At 47.0% G+C, this 27,204-nt stretch overlaps 1 protein-coding gene across 1 annotated transcript in view; it reads left to right on the forward strand.

Annotated features, from left to right (window-relative positions):
* The first annotated feature begins 8,701 nt into the window (after window positions 1-8,701).
* LOC310785630 (glucocorticoid receptor-like) overlaps window positions 8,702-27,204 on the forward strand; it is a 192,768-nt gene continuing 174,265 nt past the window's right edge. Inside the window, exons 1-2 of the mRNA XM_083646767.1 lie at window positions 8,702-8,831; window positions 11,684-12,918. Of these exons, the coding sequence (XP_083502893.1) occupies window positions 11,693-12,918 (1,226 nt within the window). The 5' untranslated portion in view covers window positions 8,702-8,831; window positions 11,684-11,692. The remainder of the gene's footprint in view (window positions 8,832-11,683; window positions 12,919-27,204) is intronic.

The following is a 27,204-nucleotide window of genomic DNA, read 5'->3' on the forward strand; positions in this document are numbered from 1 at the left end:
CAGCATGAATGTGTTGTGGCCGCATGCATGTGTTGTGGTGTTCGTGTGACAATAAAAGACGGGGCTTGTCCCGTTACGAGAGTTTTTTACGAGAGTTTTAATATCACACTCGAGGTCGTGCTGTTGTTGTCTAATATTGGCACTGCTGTGATTATCTTCGGCACTCGGCCTGCGGCCTCGTGCCTGCGACCGAATCACAGCAGTGCCAATATTAGCCAACAACCGCACTCCCTCTCATGTGATATTGCTTAAATACAATATTACTACCATATAATAATTGCCGCTCGCTACAGTAGCAATAGACAATATACAAAGCCCGACCAGGCAACCTAGACGGGGGTAGCGTGCCACGCACACCCACGGCTAGGGCCGGCCGCCTAGGCCGGAGGCAGCCCTGTAACGGAGCTACCTTCCAACAAGGGGAGAGGTGGTAGGCAGCCACCCACAGCCTTAAGCTTAATTTATACTTATTAGAAAGTGTCGCTCAGCACATGGTTGCAGACGAAAAATAAAGTGTTGCTCATGGTGTTGTATTTATACTTCAGTGAATGTTCGCCTCGTTCAACGGTCACGTGACACCCGAACGCTATAACGGCTCGTACACACCATGAAACGCTCGGCGGCATGCCTCCTGTGAAAGCCGCTTTAACGCTGCATCTTGATAGGCTGTCTTGCTCTATTTCCGCGTCTGATTGGTCCATTTCAACCTCGCGCCCCCTGCCGCTGGAACCGCCCAGCGTTTCGCTGTCGCAGACTAGAGGCGGCTTGTCTCCGAGCGGCTTCACTCTCGCGGGGCGGGACTAGGGCGGGACCTTTCGTTAAAGCTACCCAATGACAGCTCTTCCTACACATTTCGTCCCCCCACTCTCCTGTGTACCTCGACCTGAAAACGTTTCTACAGGCTACAGCTCCAAGCTGGAAGCTGGTTTCCACGCCCACAAAATGCTGCGACAAGGCGGAAAAGCGATTTTGCCATTGTAGATGTGCACAAACCGTAAGCAGACAGCCAAGAGAAGAGAGGAAACGCACAGTGAAACCACCGCGGAAGCAAGATGTAACATACTATAAACGACACACAACTCACCTCCTCTTGCTCTGGGAAATGCACAATGTTCTTTGTGATTTTCACGAAGTCATACATCAAGGACAGGCTGATAAAAATAGCGGAGACAATTTAATGAGTTGATTGATTTAATTTCAATGAGTGAAAACCAAAACAAGGAAGTGAAGCGCGTGCCGTCTATATAGCCAATCAGACTTGCGTGACACATCGTGATGTAGTCAGCGACACTAGACATTTCACCAGGTAGCAGACACTGCTCGCCGACACTTGAAAGTGTCGACTCAAGTCCTCATTTCTGTCGGCGACTGTTTCAAAAGTGTCGGCAGACGAAGCATAAATTGGGCTTTAGAGGACAACCCAGTTGCACTCTGACTCTCAAGTCCCAGGCTGATCGGAATGGCTGACTTTACACACCTTCAGGCCATGTACCTGTCGCGGGTCAGCATGTTTATATGAACTATACACTATACAGCTGCCTTATTGTAGTCTTGGGAAGACTTTGGGGTGGGGAAAAGACTCACGTGGACAGGTGGGAGGGGGGAGAAGATGTCTGGTGGCGCATGTGTTTCCCCTTTCCCTAATTAGGCCAATCAGACACACCTGGGGAAAAAGGCGGCTGTATAGGAGCCAGTGGGGGAGAATTGGACGGACGAGCAGGCAGCCACTGTGGAGAAGCAGCAGCTGACTGAGAGCCTGGGCGGCGGGACACGGACAGGAGGAACTGACCAGAGAACCTCCTCACCTACTGTACAACGCTCTCTAATGTCCGTCTAAAGGAAAGTGGGACACCTGTCGCCGTGACCGGCATGAGTGAGTTTGCTCCTATTATAATGACAAGCCACTGATTCGCCGCACTGTTTGTGTTTGCCAGCTGGACGCCTCACAGGAGAGCTTCGACCCGGACCTGAGACCAGACGGAGCCATAAAGACTTTACAATGCTCGCTATTTCCTACATAAAGGAAAGTCAAATGGCCATCTGCCGGTATGAATGTGTATCTCCTGTAAAGAAGCGCTGTTATAGAGAGCTCCAGGGATGACGTATTTTTGTAGGCTGAATGCGGAAGTCCCGAACTTCCTGGTTCTTCACTGTTTCTGTCTATGGGATTTTTGAATGGGTTTTTGGCGCGATGCTTCAAATAATGTCTGTGGGCAACGCAAGTTTAATCAAACGCGAACCAAGGTTAAGCGGGATAATCTTCACACATGAGGACCACTTTCATGAGTTTTGAAGCGTAATTGCGAGCCCTAGAGGTAAAAAGCTCGTGCTAAGCTAATCCAGAACTACACACAGTGTCGCATAGGCGTCCACGCATTGATTGCGAGAGAAAGAATTTCCGCGTTCACTCGTGATGACGTTGACATTGTAGTCTCATTTAGCCGTTTGCTAGCTAGCCACCCTTTTAACGGCACATAAAAGCTTCAAAACTCATAAAAGTGGTCTTCATGTGTGAAGATGATGTTACTAAACACTGGTTCGCGTTTGATTAAGCCAGCGGTGCCCAGAGAGATTATTAGAAGCATCGCGCCAAAACCCATTCAAAACTCCCATAGGCGAAAACTGTGAAGAACCAGGGCTGTTAGCATCGATGATTTCCGGACTCGTTCCTGGAGCTCTCTATTGATTCCCATTTTTGCTGTGTTCCGCCAGCTGCCGGACCCGGGTGCCTCCTCCTCCACTCCTACTGGACCCGGACGCCTCCTCCCCTATCCATTCGGGACCCGCGGACTCCCTGGTTCCTCCGCGACAGCGTACGCGCGCCCGCATGCACGTGCGGCCGCAGTCAATGGGACACTGTGGGTTTCTAGCAACCAGCTCCTGAGCAACAACAGCCCAGGGCTGGTAAGAAGTGTGGGACTTCCGTCTGCCTAACTCACTCCCCCTATCAGGCCCTATGATCAGGCCCCAAGAAGAGACCTTATAGGATATACGAGACTCTTAGGGTGTATTCCAATTTGGCCCAGTATAGCGCCGGCCAAATTGGAATTTTTTATTTTTCATTCGATTCATGTTTTGGCCTGTCTTAGTCCTGTCTCCTGCTTTCTGGCCATTGGAAGTTTGGTAACCCAGATGCCCGTGGGTTCCCCAAATTCTAACTTGCCCGATGAGCTATCTCTGGCCAATTAGGTGTGCTGCGTTTTACCCTTGAACCAATGGTGTGAAATTAACTGTGTGCTGTGCTCTAAACCTTTAGATGGTCTTAAACTCGGGTGCTGTGCTTTAAACCTTTATATGGTCTTAATTCATGTGGCTGGATTTTATTTGATTGCTGAACTTGTTCTTGCATAGTGTGCCCTAACAGTGGCTGTTTTGCAGTATCCTTTTGGGAAAAGAGCGTGGTGCAAACTGGCTGAATAAGGAGCCTGTGTTCACTGTGGCTGAGTTGGAGTTGGAGGGACACGCCACTGGGGGAAGGGGAACTAAACTCTAGTCCAGAAAACCATATTGTGTGTCTTGATTTTACCTCTGAATTAGTGTTAAATAAAAGGAATTATTGTATCAATCTTACTCGTCTCTGTGTATGTGTATGTGTGTCTTGGGGATTGTGAGAACCGGTGTCAATTGAAGTGGGCCAAATTGCCCTAGAGATTGTTTCAAGTGTGACATACCTACCTCTCCTCTTTTGCGTCTGTCTCTGATCAGAAAGTGGAGAATCCGAATCACGGAGCTCCAGAGCCGCACACCTGTCGAACCACGCCAGGTTGCAAGAAGATCAAAGATGATGTATGGTGGGTCATGGCGCACCTTTATAGATGCGCAGGTACCCCACGTCACGTATGTGACTACGTTGGTATAAAAACACTCTGTCGCGGAGTCGCGCTGTTCATTAGCCTATTCAGTTAAACTGCCACTGGCAGTCAGGAAGGAATGAAACAGAACTCTTATTTGCCCAGGGCCCTATTTGACCCTTTCAAGGACCTCCTATGGACCCGGCAGTGGCGGCCGGCCACTAGAGGGCGCCAGGGCGCCGCCCCACCTATACCTGCATGGAGCAAGAGTACCTGGCTGGGAAAATAAAACGTTATATATATTTTTTTTATGAGCGAGGTGAATATTAGTTAGTGAGTATATAATCTGCAATAAATATGTAGATTCATAATGATCTACATGTGTAGGCTACTGTTTTTGGGTCAATATTTTCTTGAGCCGAATTGCCACGGACGCCATCCGGGGACTTCCGGTTTACTTCCGGTTTCCACCAGTGCAGATCATTACAGTATCAGGATCTGTGTAGTTGCACATGCACTGTTCACTCTCCAAAACAAATGGATTTGGAAGGGCTCTGGGCACACGTATCTAGCGACCAGGTGGAGGGGTCAGGTAGAGTGAGTGTCGTGACGTAGGCTAGGCTACGTAGATGGGTAGCGACGCAGTATATATAAACACTAGTAGCAGTCCCACGCCGACGGCTTTGTTGTCTTCCTGCAGCACGCGCGCGAAGCAAAGAAGTTTGTTTTCAACTGCCATAAAACACAAGACGTTTTGCAAGAATGGAGAAAGAAAATTATGTGAAGTCACTCAAAACGACGCCGTTTGAGAGACGGACTTTACAGGAGAAGCATCGAGTGAAACTTGAAAGAGCTTGGACCAGATCACCCTGAGCTCGCCATTAAACAACAGGCTACAGACAGAGGAAGAAAATACACTCTGGTCTTTTTCAGACGTTTCTAGTAGCTAGTAACGTCCGTTACTACTTGCTTGATTTAGGGCTGGAGTGGACGATAATTCAATAGCCAATTATTGTTGTCTTTCAGTGGAATCATCGTGATGATATTAAGTTATTTTAATAGTGACATTTTTGCTGTCTAAATTGATGATGACAAGCAAATGTTACTTAAAAACTGATCAAATGAGGTATGGCAGGAATATGTTTGTTTGACATCACCATTCAGTTCAATGAGATGAACACTGATTTTGCATACGTGAAACATATTGTAGCGATGTGGGTTTGTCAGTAAACATGGGTTGGTCTAGTTGTCACGTTAGTCTGGGGTTGACATGTCTGTGGGGATTTACGGGGGTACGTAAAGGCAGCATACCAGCCAGTGGGTGTGGTGGAAGATAGGGGTTCACCTGTGATTGGCTGGGGGAAGGGGGAACGTGAACGGGAGAGCGTCAGCTCGGGGGTGTTGAAGTGGAGCCTGAGGAAGGAGGCTGTGTGTGTTGGGAGCTGCGAAGCTAGGAGAAGCTAGCTGGGTTTGGGTGTGTGTTGTGGTGTTGGTTTTGGCGTGGACCACGGCTGACAGTGGTCCCCGGTTATAGCGATCCACAATAAAGTGCGGTGACAAGAACCTGACTCTTCGACTGCTTTGTGGGATTACTACATTGGTGTCCAGAAGTGTACTTTGGTCGCTCGCCTCGCACGAGGTTCCAGCTAGCTGCAAGCTAACTGAGCTGGATTCGCCTCGGGTAGTTAGCTGAGGTGCTAATGTTGAACACGGACTGTTACGGCTCGCCGCGGAGGTTCCAGCCAGCTGCAAGCTAATTGGGCTGGATGTCCCTCAAGTAGGTCGGCTTGAGTGCTACAGTTGGCGTGTGAGGAGACGGCGCGGAGGAAGGTCGAGGAAGAGGAAGCTACAGAGTGAAAATGAACGCCTTGGAGGATCGGCCAGGCGTGGGCGGCTAGCTGTGTCTGCTAGCTGCTGAAAGGTTAGCTGTGTCTGCTAACTGCTACGAGGTTAGCTGTGTCTGCTAACTGTTACAAACACCACGTGGCATGGTGCGCGCTGGTGGACCCTCGTCGTTGGACGGGGGGGAAAAGGAGCTACCGACTCCGGAGTTCAGCTCGGTACTGGCCGGCATGGAGGCCCGCCTGGAGCAGAAGTTCAGCGCGGTGCTTGCCGGCGTGGAGGCCCGCTTGATGCAGGAGATCAGACGGCTGTTGGAGGCGACGCCTGCCTGGGCAGAGGTGCTTATGAAGCTACTGAGGGAGGCCACGCAGCGCGGAGAACGGCAGACGGAGGAGCCGCAAAGAAAGTGTTGGACTTGCGGGGAAGTGGGGCACCTAGGGAGGTGGTGTCGCAGCGGTCCCGGGGGGCAGACCAGGTACGCGGAGCAACGGTACTGGGGGCGCCCGGGTGTCTGCTGGTCATGCGGTGCATTTGGACATCTGGCCAGGGAGTGTCCGGAGGCTGTCGGAGGACAGAGGACAGCGGGAGAGGAGAGATGCGCAGGCGGCTGGCAGGTGAGACTCTGTTGGTCGTGTAAGAAGCCTGGACATTTGGCCAGGAACTGCACTGAGTCTGTGGAGGACGAAGGAGGGACACAGGCTGAAGAGAACGTTATTGGAGTCGGGGGACTGACGATTGTGTCTCCAGAGGAGAATGCGTGCAGCCGGGGGGAAGAGGACATTGTTAGGGTCGGGAGAGTGACGATGGTGTCTCCAGATGAGCGGGTGTTGCTAACGCCGGAGGAACCGGCCCAGCCTAGCTCCTCTGCACCCCCCACAATTGCTCTGCAGGAAGCCAAGGTGGAGATCGCCGTCGTTGGTGTTCCCCCTGCTGTCCTGGACACGCCGCCCCCTGGGGGAGGGGGACGGGAAAACGAGCGAGTGCAAGAGGCGGAGGAAGAGGAGGACTGTGCAGATGTGGACCTGACAGACGAGGACAGGAACATCCGGGATGTCGACAAGGAGGAGTGGATACGCAGACAGGAGGACGACGCGGATATCGGTCCGGTGTTCACGTGGGTGGCGGCCGGACGCCGGCCCCCTGTGGAGGAGATTCACAAGTGTTCCGGTGCCACGAAGGGACTGTGGAACATGTTTTCGGACCTGTGTCTGGATGAGGGGATTTTGAAGAAAAAGGGGCACGGAAGAGCGGGGTTCCAGATGGTGGTACCCAGCTGCCTGCAGAAATTGGTGTTGCAGTGGGCGCACAGGGGCCGCAGCGGTAAGGATCATGACGGGCCTGAGAAGATGCTCTGCGATGTCCGTAAACTTTTCTACTGGGGCAAACACAAGGAGGACGTGCGGAGCTACTGCAGTGCGTGCGATGGCTGTGGAGCACAGAAAAGGGGCCGAAGAGAGTCACCCTGTAGAGGACTGACCCCACTGGGGGTTGAGAGGGACTGGGTGCTTCAGGTGGGATAGAAGCTTTAAAAGGAGAGGGTGGAAATGGGGGTGGTTGAAATGTGTGGAAAAAAACAAAAAGAAGAAGAAAAAAAAAAAAAAAACGTGTAATGTTGATGTTGTTGTGCATGTTTACTGTGCCACTTGGGACAAGTGTTTGTTTAAAAGGGGGGGCTGTGTAGCGATGTGGGTTTGTCAGTAAACATGGGTTGGTCTAGTTGTCACGTTAGTCTGGGGGTGACATGTCTGTGGGGATTTACGGGGGTAGTAAAGGCAGCATACCAGCCAGTGGGTGTGGTGGAAGATAGGGGTTCACCTGTGATTGGCTGGGGGAAGGGGGAACATGAACGGGAGAGCGTCAGCTCAGGGGTGTTGAAGTGGAGCCTGAGGAAGGAGGCTGTGTGTGTTGGGAGCTGCGAAGCTAGGAGAAGCTAGCTGGGTTTGGGTGTGTGTTGTGGTGTTGGTTTTGGCGTGGACCACGGCTGACAGTGGTCCCCGGTTATAGCGATCCACAATAAAGTGCGGTGACAAGAACCTGACTCTTCGACTGCTTTGTGGGATTACTACAATATGATATTGATATTGATAAGAATCCTTATGATTATCATATTGATTTCAACCCCATCGTATAGCCCTCCCTGGACAAAAAATGCACCAGCCGCTACTGAGACCCGGTACCCAGTTTGCGAACACTGTGCTAGATAAAGACCTTAATAAAATCCAGTTTTTGTTTTTGTTTGATAGCTGTGGACACTAAACTTGATGCCTCAATCAATCCCGCCAGGTGGAGACCGGCCGTGGCTGACCAAGACACTTTTTGACAGATTCCCGAGAAGGGTTTGAGTGGGGAAAGGAAAGGGGCGTTCAACCGCAAGTGTCAAACTAACAGCTGCGTCAAGCCTGCCAGAGAGAGCAAGATCACAGGCAGAAATTATGTGATTCTGCCTTCAAAATAAAAATGTAAAAAGTGTCGCCATAAGAAAAAATATAACAAGTGGGGTGTACAGTCCATTTTGACAAAAAATAACAATAGAATTGGATTTGGCTATACTTTCCCCATATATTAATATTTTATTTCCACTTTAAGGGTTTGTATTAACTATGAAACGTTGCAGCGCGTTCGTCAGTTAGCGTTTTATTTCGCATGTTCTAACCGGAAACAGCATATTTTATTCCGTCTAGCTTGACGCTGGTGGAACTAACTAGCCGCCCTGCCCTGCCTGAGTTTGCAGTTGTGTGCACCAGCCAGCAAGGCTATATTATGTAACTTTAATGTAAAGCGTTTCACCGTGCAGGAGCAGACTATCGCGCCCCAGTTCCGTCGATTTCTTTTGGATTTATTTTGAAATCCCAAGTGACCGATCGATGACTTTTTCCCCCTCTCTCCTCCACCCGGCGACGTGCGTTAAAAGTTGTCGACAGATCGTCGGCAGATGCACAAACAGTCGTACTTGCAAGCTAGGTCGACGTCGTTGACTCTGTTATTGATATTCCAGAGAATGTTTTCCTGTTCTACGGAGAGAGAGGTACCAGCGAAGCCAGCTGACATTTCACCACGTAACCTTATAACGAGGAGGAACGTCATTTGAGACGCACAAGATTGACCGTTTGGACATTGCGTTATTTTCCCCTCATTTGATCAAACTTGGACGGATGGGAGATGACCTAATCACTGGAGCACCGCCCTTTTTGACTACAGGTACGACCCACGCAGAGACTGAATGAGGTGTCATTTAGTGTAATAATCCCTCTAGTTATGTAGATATAATGCTATAAGCTAACTGGTGTATAGGTCTGCCCCGGGTAGGCCGACGTTGACCGTGCGTATCGTTGCGTTGTAGCTCGCCTGGCGCACTGTTTGACACTGTATCAGGGGGAGTCGTCTAGATTTTTCATGCGAGCAAAAGGGAATATTGCACAAACTTTGACTGATGGAGCAGCTGATGATTTATGATCGCCTCCCCCGCTCTGCTCATGTGGTCAGTGCAGTTTCCCATTGCAGCCAACAGGTTGCACTAATGATGCTGTGACGTTGTACAGTGCTGTCAGATAGGAAAAGTACAGAGTACAGTGTAAAGCCAGGGGAAGTTTTTAACTTTTTCATGTCAAGGACTCGCCCTCCTCTCCCCCCAATAGATATGCATATTACACCACGGACCTCAATGCATATTATGTCCCATTGTGACCTTGATCTCATAGTTAATTATAGATTAACGTTAGTATAGAATTACATAGCTGCCTATACTGTAACATTATGCTATAGCCTACTGCTGTAGGTGGAAAGCAGGCACTGAATCATCTGATCCAATCGACCATTATTATGACATAGATTCTGCTAGTGAGTGAAATACAAGCGGCATTAAAACATTCCTCCGTTTTGGATTGGAAACCCCTCAAGGCCCCCCGAGGGTCCCTAGACCGCACTTTGGAAACCACTGGCATAGTCAACAGTGCAGTGCTATTATGAGGAAGTATACTGTAGGCCTACTGTATGACTGCGAAATTCAAATGAACAACTTCCCATAGCACAATTTGTAGTAGCTATGTACCACTAAAGGAGCAGCCTATGTCTGGAGGATATACGTCCAATGCATGGACGAAATGATATCGGATTGGCGACTTGCTAACTGACAGGAAATTATATGCTGGTATCATGAACTGCTCGATGATGCATTACTTCAAGGTAACCGTTTTTCAGATTTGACATTAATCAAATGGCAGACAGTTCAAAATGTGTTTGAGTGACGAATAAGCATTTTGTGTAGGCTACTTTATATAATATTCAATCAATGTCAGTGACTTTGGAAGGGCAAAAAAAAAGAAAGGGCAAAAAAAAGATACTGCAAGTAACAGCTTGCCAGTTGCCAAGGTAATTTATCTCAGCCCTTCTTCATATGACAACCTAGATATCACGGTTAATAATCAACATATCAATAAGTGAGGTCGGTGCATAACAGGCTTCAAAAGTGTTCATACCAGGGGCTGATGTCAGAAAGTTTGTTGCCTCACCTGTATACTCTGATGATCAACATGTTTTGATTATCAGCTAGGCAGATATCATGAGGCCCGGGCCCGGACCCCCAAGGGCCCCCGAAAGCTCACATTTGGTAGATAAAGTTCTAATTTAATCGTGAATTTGCACTCATGCCAAATTGCATAGTTTCTTGGCGGTGACTTGGTGGAAATGTCCCTTCCTCCAGGATAACCCTGACATGATTATCGTAGATAATCTTGTTGCAACATTGCTGCAGTCTTTGTTCATCTTCAGCATTCTATGCTATATGATGGTACGGGGGATTGTAACACCCACACTCCCTCCCTTCAATCCACTCTTCTCACTCCTTCCATCAGGTCACAGGTACAGGTCTCTGACCTGGACACAGGCCCGTTTTAAAACAAGTTTTTGATCGCTATTGATCACTGGCACACTGAATGCTATGTATGTATGTATGTATGTATGTATGTATGTATGTATGTATGTATGTATGTATGTATGTATGTATGTGTGTGTGTGTGTGGGTGGGGGGGGGGGTGTTTGTGTGTGTGTGTGTGTGTGTGTGTGTGTGTGTGTGTGTGTGTGTGTGGGGGTGTTTGTGTGTGTGTGTGTGTGTGTATGCATGTATGCATTTATGCATGTATATGCATGCATGCATGCATGTATGAGGGAAAATAACGTATTGTATAGTTAGTAGTGAATTGCCTGAAAGACAAGATAAGTCGGGGCATGCCTGCAGTAACGTCTTGCACCTCTTGGCAGTTAGAAGAAATGACATCAACATTATGGCAATTGTTTTACTTAAAAGCTCAGTTTCTTGATTTTCTTTTGTATTGATTTATTTCGGTCTGGTTTATGCCGTTTGTTCTTCTGCCACATTGTTCCAGTGTGCGTGTGAGAAGATGAGATAGCCTGTTTGATTTGCTTGTGTCATTCCTTGGAATAAAAAAGAAACAAAAAACAAAACAGCATCGGCTTAGTAGGCACTGGCAATGCATTTAAACTGCACCGTAACACATTTTTGATGCAGACGTTTCAAGACTGTGACCCACTGTGAAAGAGAAATAATATATTTCTAATTTCTCTTTTGGACTAACCTATCACGCATCTGTGTTGTGTGTCTGTCTGTTTGTTGTTTGTGATTTAGCAAATGAATTGCACATGCGATAACAGCAGCAACTCACTTTTTCTAGCCTAACCCTTTCAGTTCTCTCTCTGTCTCTCCCCCTGTCTCTCCTGGTGTCTCTCTGTCGATCTCTCTCTCTCCCTCTCTGTCTCTCTCTCTCTCTCTCTCTCTCTCCCTCTCTGTCTCTCTCTCTCTCTCTCCCTCTCTGTCTCTCTCTGTCTCTCTCTCTGTCTCTCTGTCTCTCTCTCTGTCTCTCTCTCTCTCCCTCTCTGTCTCTCTCTCTCTCTCTCTCCCTCTCTGTCTCTCTCTCTCTCTCCCTCTCTGTCTCTCTCTCTCTCTCTCTCTCTCTCTGTCTCTCTGTGTCTCTCTCTCTGTCTCTCTGTCTCTCTCTCTCTCTCTGTCTCTGTCTCTGTCTCTCTGTCTCCGTCAGGATCAAGAGATGGATCAAGCTGGACTGAAGCGCAGCGGTAAGCGAGACGACAGCCTGACGTTGGGAGAGACAGGAGAGCGTGTGGGCGGAGAGACCGGTGACACAGCTTCTGCCATGCACCTGCCGGGCCCCGGGTCCCAGCCCAGAGAGGCCCCCAACGGACTGGGCGGTACCAAAAGCCCGGGGGATCTCGGAGGCCTCATGGAGATCCCTCATCATATCATGGGCGAGGGCTCGAGCACCAAAGAGGCTAAAAGCATCAGAATGCAGAAACAACAACAACAACAACAAGCGCAGCAGGATATTGGTTTATTCAACATGGAGGACAACTTGTCCTTCTTGGAGCAGAGCATTTCTGACCTGGACCGGACGTCCACGTCGGTCATCAGCACCTCAGACTCCTCCGTCCTGTGCAACCTCCCTCTGCCCGACCTGTTCCCCCAGCACGTCAAGCAGGAGCTGGACTTCTCTCTGGATAAGGACCTGGGCTCTTACAGCGGCCATGGACCATGCGACTTGGATGGCAGCAACAGCCGCCTCATCGAGGAGAGCGAGATTTGGCGTGACCTGGACCTTCCCGGCTCGCTGCCGGACATCAGCGATTTCGAGTTGGATAGCGAGGTGGCGCACTTGGGCAGCGTCCTGCATGAGAGCAGCGGTGGTGGGGGCGTCATCGGCGGCATGCTAAAGGAAAGCAAGTCTTTCAGCGGGGATGGAGGAACCTGTACCAATGTGAACGGCACCGACCATCACCACCCCATACACCATCATCATCACCAGGAGCACCTCCTACACCACCAGCAACATCCGCTCCAGCAGCCACCTCCGCCTCTCCTCTCCAGCGTGATGATCAAGGAGGAGAAGGATGCAGACAACTCCTTCGTCCACATCCGCACGCCCGGTGTGGTCAAGCAGGAGAAGCAGGAGCAGGACAACGCCGGCTTCTGCCAGGCGTCCTGCCTCCAGAGCCTGAGCTCCCTGCATGGGGCCAGCCCGCTGTCCTCCTCTGTAGGCGTAGGTGGGGAACCCGACTACCACTTCAGGGCCAGCACGTCCTCCGCTGGGCTGGGTCTGCCAGAGCAGAAGCCTTTTGGCATGTACTCGAACCTGGCCGCGCTGGGGGAAGGCTGGCTCAGAGGGAACGGCTACGGGGAAGCGTCCGGGATACAGAGGGGCGGCGATGGGCGGCCCTCCACCTCCTCCTCCTTGGCAACTTTTCCTGTCAGCTTCCCCAGGTAGGTGTTGTGGCTCCAGCTGGTAACTTTTCTCTTTGTTGGCAGGAGAGCGGGGAGCTTTGTCGCTCCTTTCCCATGTTCGCTTTCATTAGTAGTGGGATGCTTGCCTTTGGTTTATTTGCCTACAGATCCTTTCCAAAAAATGTGAATATCATGGAAATACCATGGATGACCGTGGGCTTCAGCGGATTGTCAAGCAAAGACGATTCAAAAATTTGGCGGACATTCAGAGGGAGTGGACTGAGGCTGGAGTCAGTCATAACAGAAATAACTGCATGATTTTCTTAACACTATTCTAATTTCTTGAAATACTATTTTGGGAGTCTTCTGGAGCTGTAGGCCAAAATGATGAAAAAACAAAAAACAACAAATAAAGGCTAGAAATATTTCACTTTGTGTCTAATGAATCTATAATCTATGAAAGTTTCACTTTTTGAAAGGAATTATGGAGAAAAACTAACTGTTCCATGATATTCAATTTTTTTTTGCAAAGGATCTGTATATGGAGGGCATTAAAGGAATTGTTCCCCCAAAAATGAAAATGGTGTCATCATCCCTCATGCCAAATGAAACCCAGGTGAAATGTGTGGGCTCTCATTGCCACTCAAAGTCTGAAGGCATCTCTTTGTTTCACAGTAACCTTCACTCTGAGCAGAGACACGTTTCTGAGAGTAGGAACCACCAGGTGTGTTTGGTTGTCTCTGTGCTTCCTTGTCTCAGATCACGGTCACACCATGTCGCATCAAGGAATCTTCAGTGCTACATATTCAGAGAGGAAGCACACTGACCAAAGTCCAGGCCCAATGCACTAGACATGACTTTTTATACCATTATACCAAACCATTTTCAAAGGTGGTCCCGACTCGCTTACCTCTCACCTTAAGATATCTGAATGAAAATGGGTTCTTTCTAAGGGTCCCCACAAGTCCCTCCCCCCTCTCTCTGTGTCTCTCTCCCTCTCTCCTGCTGTTAAAACCAGAGAAACCTAAGTTGCTACACTTTTCATTTGTAAACTTAAGTTAATTTTCAAGAATGTTTACAAGAAATATGTCGGAAAGCAATCTACAGTATACTATCATTTGGATGTTGATTTTATGTATTCTTTTCAGTTAATTCACAACTAAGATGGTTGGCCACGGCACGTTTATGGTGGGTGGTATGTGTGGGGGCGGGAAATGTTCCTATAAGGGGGCGTGACGGAAAAAGTTTGGGAACCACTGCGTCTCGTCTAATCTATAAAATTGAGCAAATTAGCCAACTTGACAAGCTGTTAAATGGTACTAATAAAATCCAAAAAACACCCTATAATAGGTTATATGACAGCATGAGAAATTAATAAAAGAAAATACACAGACATGCCAAGATAATAATTAAGTCAAGAATATTGCCTCCTGGAAAAAGGTTATTTTCCCTTTTCCCTTTTGCTCCTGAAACCATGCAAAACAGCCACGCGGCCGCTTGATGCTACCGAAGTTGAACTAAGTGGAGCGGCGCGCCAAGGCAGTTTGACGCTCCACAGGACGCCTCGAGTTGAGACTGTAAAATTCACCTTAAATAGACAGCCAGGCATTTTTATAACAACCATACAGTTTGGGTAATTGCATATTGTAGAATTGGCTGGAGGGCTTTTTGTAATGTTGACTTAACGCATTCAGGTGAGATTTTAAATTGCGCTTGTTGCAATGCAAAGTTTGCCATGCAAAGTAACTGTAGTGTGCAACAGTGAGTGGTCTTTGGTTTGTCATGCTTAACCCGCAGGTATGTCGCCTATTACCAAAGTCTTGCTGAGGTATTTGTTACAAACCTACTGTATAGAGTGCCAAAGTCCAGGTTCGGCAAGGGACCTAAGAAACCTAAGAGATTTCATCCCCCATTCACTTTTCCATAGACATTTCGTAAAATCCTTATAAAAAGCTATATTCAGAATCAGGAGAGACCATAGAACATTTCACTCAGACAAAACAAAAAACAACCGATTATTTATTTATTTAAATTGTGGTACGAGGGGAATGTTCCATGGTCTCTCCTGATGCTAAATACAGCTGAATCGCTTGTTTTGACCAAGTAAAACTCTTTTTATAAGCATTATGACTAAACGTCTATGGAAAAATGAATGGGGAATGCAATACCTTGGGCCCCATGCTGAACCCGGAAGATGGCTTGACTTTGGCACTCTTATTACATTCATTTTGTACAGAAAGTGATTTGATGAATTTGTGTCAATGTTGTAACATGGAAGAATGCAATATTTACAATGCAAAGGATGTGATGTGGACATTTTTTAATCCGTCTTTACAGTATGGGAGCAAAATAAGTCCATGAGTCTGGTAAGAATGAGAAGTGTCTGGCAAACTCATGCCCAGAATACAGTAGGGCATTTACGACTAGTGAATTTTACTAGTCGACTAGTTGGTCCTAAAGGTACGGTAGTGGACTAGTGGTATTACTAGTCAACTAGTGAATGCCCTAGAATACAGTATTGATACGTGAACCAGCAATCACTGAAAAGGGGACTTAGAGATTATTTACAGTGAGAGAAGTTACAAATATAATGTTTCATGATCTTATCGGTCACCTTGGATCGGTTTTTCAGGACGTGATCGTGTGGGTGGATCACAGGATGACGTTTGATTAAGGAGGGGTTAATTCTGTGAACTGTGAAGTGGAACGGACATTGACGCATCACCAGTACTTTGAAACGGGCGTCGAGGTGTTTGGCTCAGTCTGCTTCATAAACATGTCAAAGATTAACACAGGCATCGACGGCAACCGTTATCGACTCCCTGCTTTCACATTACTATGCTTCTGCTGGGTTCTTTTCATGTCACCCAGTTTAAACTGTGAAAAAAGTCACATAGCAAACTGTGAAACGCCCAATGGGCAATAATTAAATATTGCAGTTGACCATGTCAGTAGAAATATATCACATTCAAATAATGATATTGAGACATCTGAAACAAATTATTATTATTATCATTATTATTATCATTATCATTATCATTATTATTATTATTATTATTGTTATTATTATTGTTATTTTGTTATCATATTTTCACTTTACCATGCAGTTGTAGTAGTTATTAATGTTAGTAATTAGGCTATAATTGTGCTTCACTGTGATTAATGGAAGTGACTTGGGAAAAATCTTGATGCAACATGCTGCATCCAAGTCCCTTTGGCATGATATAATGAGTGTAATTAACAGCCTCCACATGATGTCTCTGACACACTGGTTGTGGCTGTAGGAGTGCTCTCTTGTGTTCACTGTAGTCTGTATACCTGACACACTGGTTGTGTGGCTGTAGGAGTGCTCTCTTGTGTTCACTGTAGTCTGTATACCTGACACACTGGTTGTGTGGCTGTAGGAGTGCTCTCTTGTGTTCACTGTAGTCTGTATACCTGACACACTGGTTGTGGCTGTAGGAGTGCTCTCTTGTGTTCACTGTAGTCTGTATACCTGACACACTGGTTGTGGCTGTAGGAGTGCTCTCTTGTGTTCACTGTAGTCTGTATACCTGACACACTGGTTGTGGCTGTAGGAGTGCTCTCTTGTGTTCACTGTAGTCTGTATACCTGACACACTGGTTGTGGCTGTAGGAGTGCTCTCTTGTGTTCACTGTGGTCTGTATACCTGACACACTGGTTGTGTGGCTGTAGGAGTGCTCTCTTGTGTTCACTGTAGTCTGTATACCTGACACACTGGTTGTGGCTGTAGGAGTGCTCTCTTGTGTTCACTGTAGTCTGTATACCTGACACACTGGTTGTGGCTGTAGGAGTGCTCTCTTGTGTTCACTGTAGTCTGTATACCTGACACACTGGTTGTGTGGCTGTAGGAGTGCTCTCTTGTGTTCACTGTAGTCTGTATACCTGACACACTGGTTGTGGCTGTAGGAGTGCTCTCTTGTGTTCACTGTAGTCTGTATACCTGACACACTGGTTGTGTGGCTGTAGGAGTGCTCTCTTGTGTTCACTGTAGTCTGTATACCTGACACACTGGTTGTGGCTGTAGGAGTGTTCTCTTGTGTTCACTGTAGTCTGTATACCTGACACACTGGTTGTGGCTGTAGGAGTGCTCTCTTGTGTTCACTGTAGTCTGTATACCTGACACACTGGTTGTGGCTGTAGGAGTGCTCTCTTGTGTTCACTGTAGTCTGTATACCTGACACACTGGTTGTGGCTGTAGGAGTGCTCTCTTGTGTTCACTGTAGTCTGTATACCTGACACACTGGTTGTGGCTGTAGGAGTGCTCTCTTGTGTTCACTGTGGTCTGTATACCTGACACACTGGTTGTGTGGCTGTAGGAGTGCTCTCTTGTGTTCACTGTAGTCTGTATACCTGACACACTGGTTGTGGCTGTAGGAGTGCTCTCTTGTGTTCACTGTGGTCTGTATACCTGACACACTGGTTGTGTGGCTGTAGGAGTGCTCTCTTGTGTTCACTGTAGTCTGTATACCTGACACACTGGTTGTGGCTGTAGGAGTGCTCTCTTGTGTTCACTGTAGTCTGTATACCTGACACACTGGTTGTGGCTGTAGGAGTGCTCTCTTGTGTTCACTGTAGTCTGTATACCTGACACACTGGTTGTGGCTGTAGGAGTGCTCTCTTGTGTTCACTGTGGTCTGTATACCTGACACACTGGTTGTGTGGCTGTAGGAGTGCTCTCTTGTGTTCACTGTAGTCTGTATACCTGACACACTGGTTGTGGCTGTAGGAGTGCTCTCTTGTGTTCACTGTGGTCTGTATACCTGACACACTGGTTGTGTGGCTGTAGGAGTGCTCTCTTGTGTTCACTGTAGTCTGTATACCTGACACACTGGTTGTGGCTGTAGGAGTGCTCTCTTGTGTTCACTGTAGTCTGTATACCTGACACACTGGTTGTGGCTGTAGGAGTGCTCTCTTGTGTTCACTGTAGTCTGTATACCTGACACACTGGTTGTGTGGCTGTAGGAGTGCTCTCTTGTGTTCACTGTGGTCTGTATACCTGACACACTGGTTGTGGCTGTAGGAGTGCTCTCTTGTGTTCACTGTAGTCTGTATACCTGACACACTGGTTGTGGCTGTAGGAGTGCTCTCTTGTGTTCACTGTAGTCTGTATACCTGACACACTGGTTGTGGCTGTAGGAGTGCTCTCTTGTGTTCACTGTGGTCTGTATACCTGACACACTGGTTGTGTGGCTGTAGGAGTGCTCTCTTGTGTTCACTGTAGTCTGTATACCTGACACACTGGTTGTGGCTGTAGGAGTGCTCTCTTGTGTTCACTGTGGTCTGTATACCTGACACACTGGTTGTGGCTGTAGGAGTGCTCTCTTGTGTTCACTGTAGTCTGTATACCTGACACACTGGTTGTGTGGCTGTAGGAGTGCTCTCTTGTGTTCACTGTGGTCTGTATACCTGACACACTGGTTGTGGCTGTAGGAGTGCTCTCTTGTGTTCACTGTAGTCTGTATACCTGACACACTGGTTGTGGCTGTAGGAGTGCTCTCTTGTGTTCACTGTAGTCTGTATACCTGACACACTGGTTGTGGCTGTAGGAGTGCTCTCTTGTGTTCACTGTAGTCTGTATACCTGACACACTGGTTGTGGCTGTAGGAGTGCTCTCTTGTGTTCACTGTAGTCTGTATACCTGACACACTGGTTGTGGCTGTAGGAGTGCTCTCTTGTGTTCACTGTAGTCTGTATACCTGACACACTGGTTGTGGCTGTAGGAGTGCTCTCTTGTGTTCACTGTAGTCTGTATACCTGACACACTGGTTGTGTGGCTGTAGGAGTGCTCTCTTGTGTTCACTGTAGTCTGTATACCTGACACACTGGTTGTGGCTGTAGGAGTGCTCTCTTGTGTTCACTGTAGTCTGTATACCTGACACACTGGTTGTGGCTGTAGGAGTGCTCTCTTGTGTTCACTGTAGTCTGTATACCTGACACACTGGTTGTGGCTGTAGGAGTGCTCTCTTGTGTTCACTGTAGTCTGTATACCTGACACACTGGTTGTGGCTGTAGGAGTGCTCTCTTGTGTTCACTGTAGTCTGTATACCTAAGGATGAAAACAGGAGAATGCATTATGCAACAAGGGTCAATGTCTTACTCCCTGGTTACCACAAGACTTAGCATAGCAACCAAATCCGTTTATTTCATGTAGCCCAGCTAGCCGTGCTCTATGGGGATTTTCAGGACAGTTGGAAGTTGGAACACGTTTCTTTCTTGACCCAATCAGATTTTTTTGGTTGAAGCAGTCCTTTTTTATATAATCAAATAGACTCATGTTGCTTCATGCTAGGGCTGCACAATATATCATATTTTCATCATCATGGCGATATGAACATAATGCAATAAACACATGGCAAAGACTGCCTGAAACACAGCGGTGCACCCTGCCCCCAAACACACTGTGTGTAGTTTCAGCTTGAGTTTGTAACAGAGAGCCACATGCTTGTGGGCATAGGCTATTCGAAGTTAGGGGTCTATGTTAGCAGTATTGAAGCAGAAAGACATACAACTCTATAGCTAATATGCATATGTCAATATTTGTTTGTTGATCGCATTTGCAAGTCATCACAATATTGAACAATGTTATTGTACATGGCAGATTTTCCTCATATCGTGTAGGCCTACTTCATGCCCGAGATGCAATGAGGTCCTGGCTCCACTGGTTTCTTGACATGGCTTTCATGCTGCTCCTTTCATGCTGTCCTCTCCACTGCTCTGCTCTCCAATTACTAGATTGTTCTGGGGCTGCCTATAGACCCTTCTCACGGGGGCCATTTTGTGTCGAAAATGCAGGGTAAACACAGGTGCAAGCAAAGCACTAATGAGGGTTTCCAACTTCCATGATTGGAATTTGGAAACCCTCATTATTGTTTTGCTCGCACCTGTGTTTATTCTGCCTTTTTGACACAAAATGGCCCCGTGAAAAGGGTCTATCGGCAGGTGCGGTCAGATTTATGAAAACGCTTTAGAGAAACAGTGCTAAACATCTATAATCATTTTTTCTTTAAAGAAAACTAAACTTGGAACCTGAGGAAGAGGCGAAGAACGTTCCCACAGCGTTCCCACGCAATGATCGATCTGGGAACCCCGTTCCCAACCGTTCAACGCCATTTCCACCACTGGAAGTGATACTCAAAACGACAGCCTTGAAGAGCTATACTGTCTGACACTCCCTAATATACTAAGTCAATATTGATATTTATGTACCATTATTTCACCATTTCACCACTTTCCATATAAGACCGCATTCCTGTTGACACTTCTGGCAGAACAGAAGACTTTATTGAGGTGGGCAAGGTATTCACAAAAGTGCCATATTTGTTTCGGCAATTCAGTCAGTGGAGTTTCCTTCTCAGGAAACTTGGAATAGGAAACTTACAGTCAGCAGCTATTTCAAACCAGTGGTTCTTGAACAGAAAGTGAATGAAACCTATGACCAAAACAGTCATACATGCTGTCATTGTGTTACTTATGGATGGAATTAGAGTGAAAATAAATGATTTTCTTTTCCTTTTTGCTGGGGACCCCCTCAAGGACCCCTGGAGGTCCCCAGGCCCCAATTTGAGAACCACTGACTTATAGTGGTAATTTTAATGTTGGACCTAATATACAGTATCAGCAACCAGAGGCAAACTGTAGCCTCTACACACACACACACACACACACACACACACACACACACACACACACACACACACACACACACACACACACACACACACACACACACACACACACACACAGACACAGACACAGACAGACAGACAGACAGAACAATTTTCCTGGGTGAATGATTAACTTGGCACCATAGAAAAGGCTCTCTGACTGAGTCAAGCAGATGGCTGGTAAAGTAAGGGTTAAAAAGCTTGTCCCAACTCTGTTCTGTCGCTGTGCTCTGGTGTGTCAGTGTGTGCTGATGGCAAGACTGTGTGTGTGTGTGTGTGTGTGTGTGTGTGTGTGTGTGCTGATGGCAAGACTGTGTGTGTGTGTGTGTGTGTGTGTGTGTGTGTGTGTGTGTGTGTGTGTGCACGCAGGGAGGCGGGGAGGCCACGTGTACAGATGTTCTGTGGTGCTGCTGCCTCCCTCTCCTCAGTCCATCACTCAATCACTTCCCTCCTCCCCCTCTCAGCTCTGACGGGCCCCTCACAACTCCCCATCATTCCACAGAGGCAGGCACGCACGCACGCACGCACGCACTCACGCACATGTCCGTGCGCTTATAGTAGAAATGTACACAAGTGTGCTGTGCAAGAGACTAGATGTCAAAGCAGGTACTCGCATACAGCGAGGCACTTAATAACTTAACACGGATGAGCTCACATGCAAATGCTCACACCTTTTTAAAATGCGATTGTGCAAATGAGTTTTTTTTTGCATACGGTACGTACGGCTGCACACATTAGAGATTGAAGACATTAGCTTATGCATCATCGCGCATTTGATTTTTGTGTCCTACATGCTTTGGTTGGCTTAGTCTTTATGGTAATGTTGGCGATGCTTAAAATATACCACATATTTTTCTAAGCTTTGTTAGTGTCCCAACACATTCAAACTGGTCAGTCATTTACATAGCCTGTAGGCCCGTCTATTGTGTGAAATCTATTCAAATATTTGAAGTTGCAATGGATTTCTCGTCAGGCTGCAAATTAGCTATTGATCAATCAAGAATCAAGAATATTCTTGATTTATTCTAGCAGGGCCTCCTAGCCTAACACTCATGGTAGCATCTTAGCACATGACCTAGCTTAGCATTTGTAGCAGTTCATATACGCACAACAGGTTCTGCAGCAATGACTTCTGTACTGCATATTTGGCCACTGCATTTAGGTTTGTTAGTCGACTACTGTAGACTAGAGCAGAGGTTTTCAAAGTGGGAGGCGGGCCTCCCCAGGGGGGCTTCCAAACAGTTTCAGGGGAGGCTCCGTGAATGGAAGTGAATAAATAGGTCTTTAGTTATTACAAAAGGAGATGACATAGAATAGCTGAACTGTTTGAGTCAGAATCAAATCACTAAATATCCATAACGTAAGTTCTCTGTGTCCCGTAATAATCCCACAACAATCACAGCTTTCATTCACAGGCCATGAGGCCCCGCCTTCTCCTATACATGAGATCAGCAGCCTCACTGTGTGGCCTGTGGAGTCAGGGGTGAAATGAAATATCACTATAACAGACATTAGTCTATATGACACAAGACATAAGATTAATGTCAAATTCAAACAGATTTGGTAGTCTAGGAAGCAATGCAGTACTGGCCTCGCACACCAAAATAATGGTCGCAAAAATGCAGTCTGAAACCCTATAAAGCGCTGGAATGAAAGGCACGCGCCACTGTCTTAATATTTCACGTCCTTTTAAAAAAATTAACCGATGGTTAACCGTTCAAGAGTGTCGGTTAGTCGAAAGTAAAATTAACCGAAAATCCACATCCCGGATTCGAACCTGCGTCGCTGTGTGAAGGACTAAGCCTCAATGGCACGTGCTCCATCAGGTGAGCCCCCCCCGGCCCCCGATGATCGATTTTAACATTGCTGTTATGGTCGATAACCGATATTTACCAATGTCGATGTGATATGTATAAAAACAACTTTCTATTATCATCACATTTTGTACATACTGAAAAACACATGTAATCACTGTGAATGTGAAAAATGTGAAATAATGTCTTTATTTCCAAAACTTGCAAAAATTTGGAAAAGACCATAGATAATTGATTTACCGCATTGTTTCCTCTCAATATGAGCATTTTGGCTGATACCGTTAACCGATATTAACCAGTGTTTCCCCCTATATACATTCTGCAGACTGTGCTGCAGAAATACGCCCGGACTGCGCTGCAAAAATACGTCCGTCACTGCTAGCTACAGCAGTTTTTGTTTTTGTTGAAGCGTTGAGAGGAGAAGAGAAGAAGAGAGGAGGAGAAGCGAGGTGAGAAGAATATAGGAGATGAGAAGAAGAGGGTATTGTTTGGGTGATGAAAATCTGTTCAGAAATCAGAATTATGGGCGCGCACTCACTCGGTCGCGCTCTCGCCCTCTCTCGCCCTCTCTCTCTCTCTCTCTCTCTTTGCCTGGTCAGAGACCAGAGCTTATCCTCCTTTGTGTAACTGTTATTTCCAGCAGTCTCTTGTCTTGCAGCCTCAGGTGAAATAAAATGGTTCTCCTTGCTCTGGGACATTTCCTTGTGGCGACTTCACTGAGCTCAGCTGCTCTACTCCCTGTTGCTGCTCTCCCCCTCCGCTGCACTGAGTGGCGCACAGGCACAGCAGAGGCATGTAAATAGCTATCGGGAGAGACAATATAACATTTCACTCAGACCGAAAGTAAAATAAATAAATAGATATGTTGACTTTCTTTATCAGTTTTATTTTTTATTTCTGCTTTTTGGCTGTTATTTTGCTCATTGGACCGATCGATACCGATATATAAAAAAAATACTAACATCAGCCGATACCGATATGATTGCCGATGGATATACTGTATCGTGCATTCCTATTTTTGACCCAATACCTCAATATCGATATTGGTGCTTTGAGAATATATTTATACATGAGAAGGTTTTGAGAAACAAACGGTAGGGCAGGCTCATTTGGATATGATGGATGAATCTGATATTTGGTGATAAGGCTCCTACAGTGTGTGATTTGAGATCACTTTGGCCTTAGTGCTGATCCGAAACATGAAGCTGATTCCGTATCGGCACTCTTGCTGAAAGAGGCTTTATATACGTCGGCGCCCTGAGCTCACTCCTGACCTGCACACGCCAGCCAGTGCCGACAGCCATGGGCCTCGACTGTGTTATCCAACAACACACTCTTTCATTCACTCCGTCTTGTGTCTTGTTTCCTCCCTCCCTCCTCTTTGGAGCCGACTGTACTACTGGCTCTTTGAAGTAGGCTTTGGCTGGGGTTACAGCAGTGCACGGTAAGAAAGGAGGCCTAGGCCTCTTAGCGGGCAAGCTGTTTCTTTTTTAAGGCCGCTTGGTGGCCGGTGCCTTGTTTACGCTGGTGTTGGGTGTCGTGAACATATTCTAGGCCTGTGTAATGGAGCAAACCACATGGTGGGCTTAACCTCTTTCTGCAGGGCAAGCAAAATCTTTTTGTTGTCCATTCCATCGCAAAAGATCGGAAGAAAAAAAAACATTTGTCAAATCTGCCAAAGCCACGTTTACAATTATCGTAACTTTTCTTGTACTAGTACTACTACCACCACCACATTGTTCTTCCATCAGAACAGGCTGCCTTGAGAAAGCAAAAGAGCAGTAGCTGTACGAGAAGTGACTGTTGCTTGAACTGAGCTTGAATAATCCACTAAAATTCCAAATCTGTGTTTTTATTTTACTGTACAACACTAACACGGCGCTAATGGCATTAGCATTCTCCATCCACATACGGTTTAACCTTAGCATTTGGAGCTAACACGATTGTAACAAACTATACCCAGGGCGCTCAGTTACATTGCTAACGTGATTAGTACACGTATTTGGGTGATCTACCCCAGCCTGCCAGTAGCTTTCAAACCATGTCAGGCTAATTTGAATTAAATCTCGCTACAAGCAAATAAAAGCTCAGTTTCCTATATAGGCTATGGAAGTAACAGGACTACAGGATGCTTCCCCCTATTATTTTGGATCATGTGGGCAAAGATTAATTTTATTATTGTATTTTATGTTTCGGGGACACGTAGCCCACATGCATGCACACACGCACGCATGCACGCGCACACACTATGGGGTCCTATCAAAGTCAATATTCAAGGACACACGCGCAGCAACGTGTGTGTGCCTGCGTGACTTAACATAGTCAATTTTGTCACGCGTGCACACACACACGCGTTCGCAGTTTTTGATTCTACGCCACCGGGTATGAAGTTCCAAACGACTCAATAAACATGCGCAGCTATCGACTGAACGTGTCACACACGCATGCTTTGACGCCTGTGTAGCAAAGCAACACTTGATGTGTCATGTAGTTTCCCCATTGACTTGTAATGGTCACGCGTGTACGCGTGCGCTTACGTGCTCTGACTGCGCACCCCGCGTACATTTACGCGTAAAATTACGCGTTCATGTACGCGCACTGTTGTGCGCGATGCAGAAACACTTCCGGTGGCGTAGCATCAAAAACTGCGAACGGGTGTGTGTGTGAACGCCTAACGAAATTGTTCTATTATCTCCATGCGTGCATTTACGCGCTCTGACTGCGCACCCCGCGTACATTTACGCGTAAAATTACGCGTTCATGTACGCGCACTGTTGTGCGCGATGCAGAAACACTTCCGGTGGCGTAGCATCAAAAACTGCGAACGGGTGTGTGTGTGAACGCCTAACGAAATTGTTCTATTATCTCCATGCGTGCATTTACGCGCTCTGACTGCGCACCCCGCGTACATTTACACGTAACATTGCGCGTAAATGTACGCGGGGTGCGCAGTCAGAGCACGTAAGCGCACGCGTACACACGTGACCATTACAAGTCAATGGGGAAACTACATGACACGTCAAGCGTTGCTTTGCTACACAGGTGTCAAAGCATGCGTGTGTGACACGTTCAGTCGATAGCTGCGCATGTTTATTGAGTCGTTTGGAACTTCACACACACACACACACACACACACACACACACACACACACACACACACACAATACATATACTCACAAATGCATCAGCCCACATCATGTGATGGCAGTGGATGGTCAGCAGAGCTAGCTAGGAGGCATTTCTTGTGCTAGCCTGCCAATAGCTGAGTACAGTAAGAGCTTCAGGCTGTGAGGGGCTTGTGGTGATGACCATCGGCACTATGCTCTAAAGCCCCTGTGAGTGGCTTTCTGTTGGTATGCCATTCATTAGATGCTTAACTTACCAGCCTACTAGAAGTGTTTTCCACGCTCGGACCAGAAAGCGACTCCTTGAAGCAGACAATTGAGCCGGTTGTTTGTGATGTCACTTTCTCTCGTTAGTGCCATCTCGTTAGTGCCATCTCGTTAGTGTCATCTCTGCTGTGTTTGCAGAAAATTGTCTACTAGCGTCTTTCATGATACTTGAATATGTCAGTAGCGACAGGCTCCCAGGCCTCTTAGCCTATATATAGCCCGGACTGAACCATCACATTGTGCACATAGGAATAGCCTTGTGCTGTTGGGCATCAGCTCTATCGGGAAGTGGGTCACGCTGCTCATTGAATTCTTGAATGAATGATGAATGGCATTGTGCTGCTTTGGGTTTAATTAGCCGAAACAAACACGCTGCCTGTTCATTTCATATGTTAATGTCAGAGACATTCATGCTGCTCTACATATATTTCTTACTTCACTATCTGTTAGCCTGTTTGTCTGCATTCCTAGTGTTGCGTGATTGTGATTGACACCTTTCATTACCTGCCTTATTGAAGCAGGATCAGAGGTACAATACAGGGGTTTCTCTCCCATTATACAGTAAGGCCAATTGGCCAATTCCCCCTGTTGTCCCAGACATGGCGCCACCACCTCTGCCAATCTGGGGAGAGTTGTAGACTGCTTCCTCCGATACATGTGCCAAGTCGCCAGCCGCTTCTTTTTCTTTGTGTTGGTGCACAGTCTGCACCAACACAAGACACATTCACAGTCTATGTCTCAGTCTGCACCAACACAAGACACATTCACAGTCTATGTCTCTGTCTGCACCAAAGCAAGAAGTTGGTGCAGACAGAGACATAGACTGAATGTGTCTTGTGTTGGTGCAGACAGAGACATAGACTGAATGTGTCTTGTGTTGGTGCAGACAGAGACATAGACTGAAAGTGTCTTGTGTTGGTGCAGACAGAGACATAGACTGAATGTGTCTTGTGTTGGTGCAGACAGAGACATAGACTGAATGTGTCTTGTGTTGGTGCAGACAGAGACATAGACTGAAAGTGTCTTGTGTTGGTGCAGACAGAGACATAGACTGAATGTGTCTTGTGTTGGTGCAGACAGAGACATAGACTGAAAGTGTCTTGTGTTGGTGCAGACAGAGACATAGACTGAAAGTGTCTTGTGTTGGTGCAGACAGAGACATAGACTGAATGTGTCTTGTGTTGGTGCAGACAGAGACATAGACTGAAAGTGTCTTGTGTTGGTGCAGACAGAGACATAGACTGAATGTGTCTTGTGTTGGTGCAGACAGAGACATAGACTGAAAGTGTCTTGTGTTGGTGCAGACAGAAACATAGACTGAATGTGTCTTGTGTTGGTGCAGACAGAGACATAGACTGAAAGTGTCTTGTGTTGGTGCAGACAGAGACATAGACTGAAAGTGTCTTGTGTTGGTGCAGACAGAGACATAGA

This window comes from Poromitra crassiceps (genome assembly GCF_964638095.1).
Source record: "Poromitra crassiceps genome assembly, chromosome: 1".
NCBI lineage: Eukaryota > Metazoa > Chordata > Actinopteri > Beryciformes > Melamphaidae > Poromitra > Poromitra crassiceps.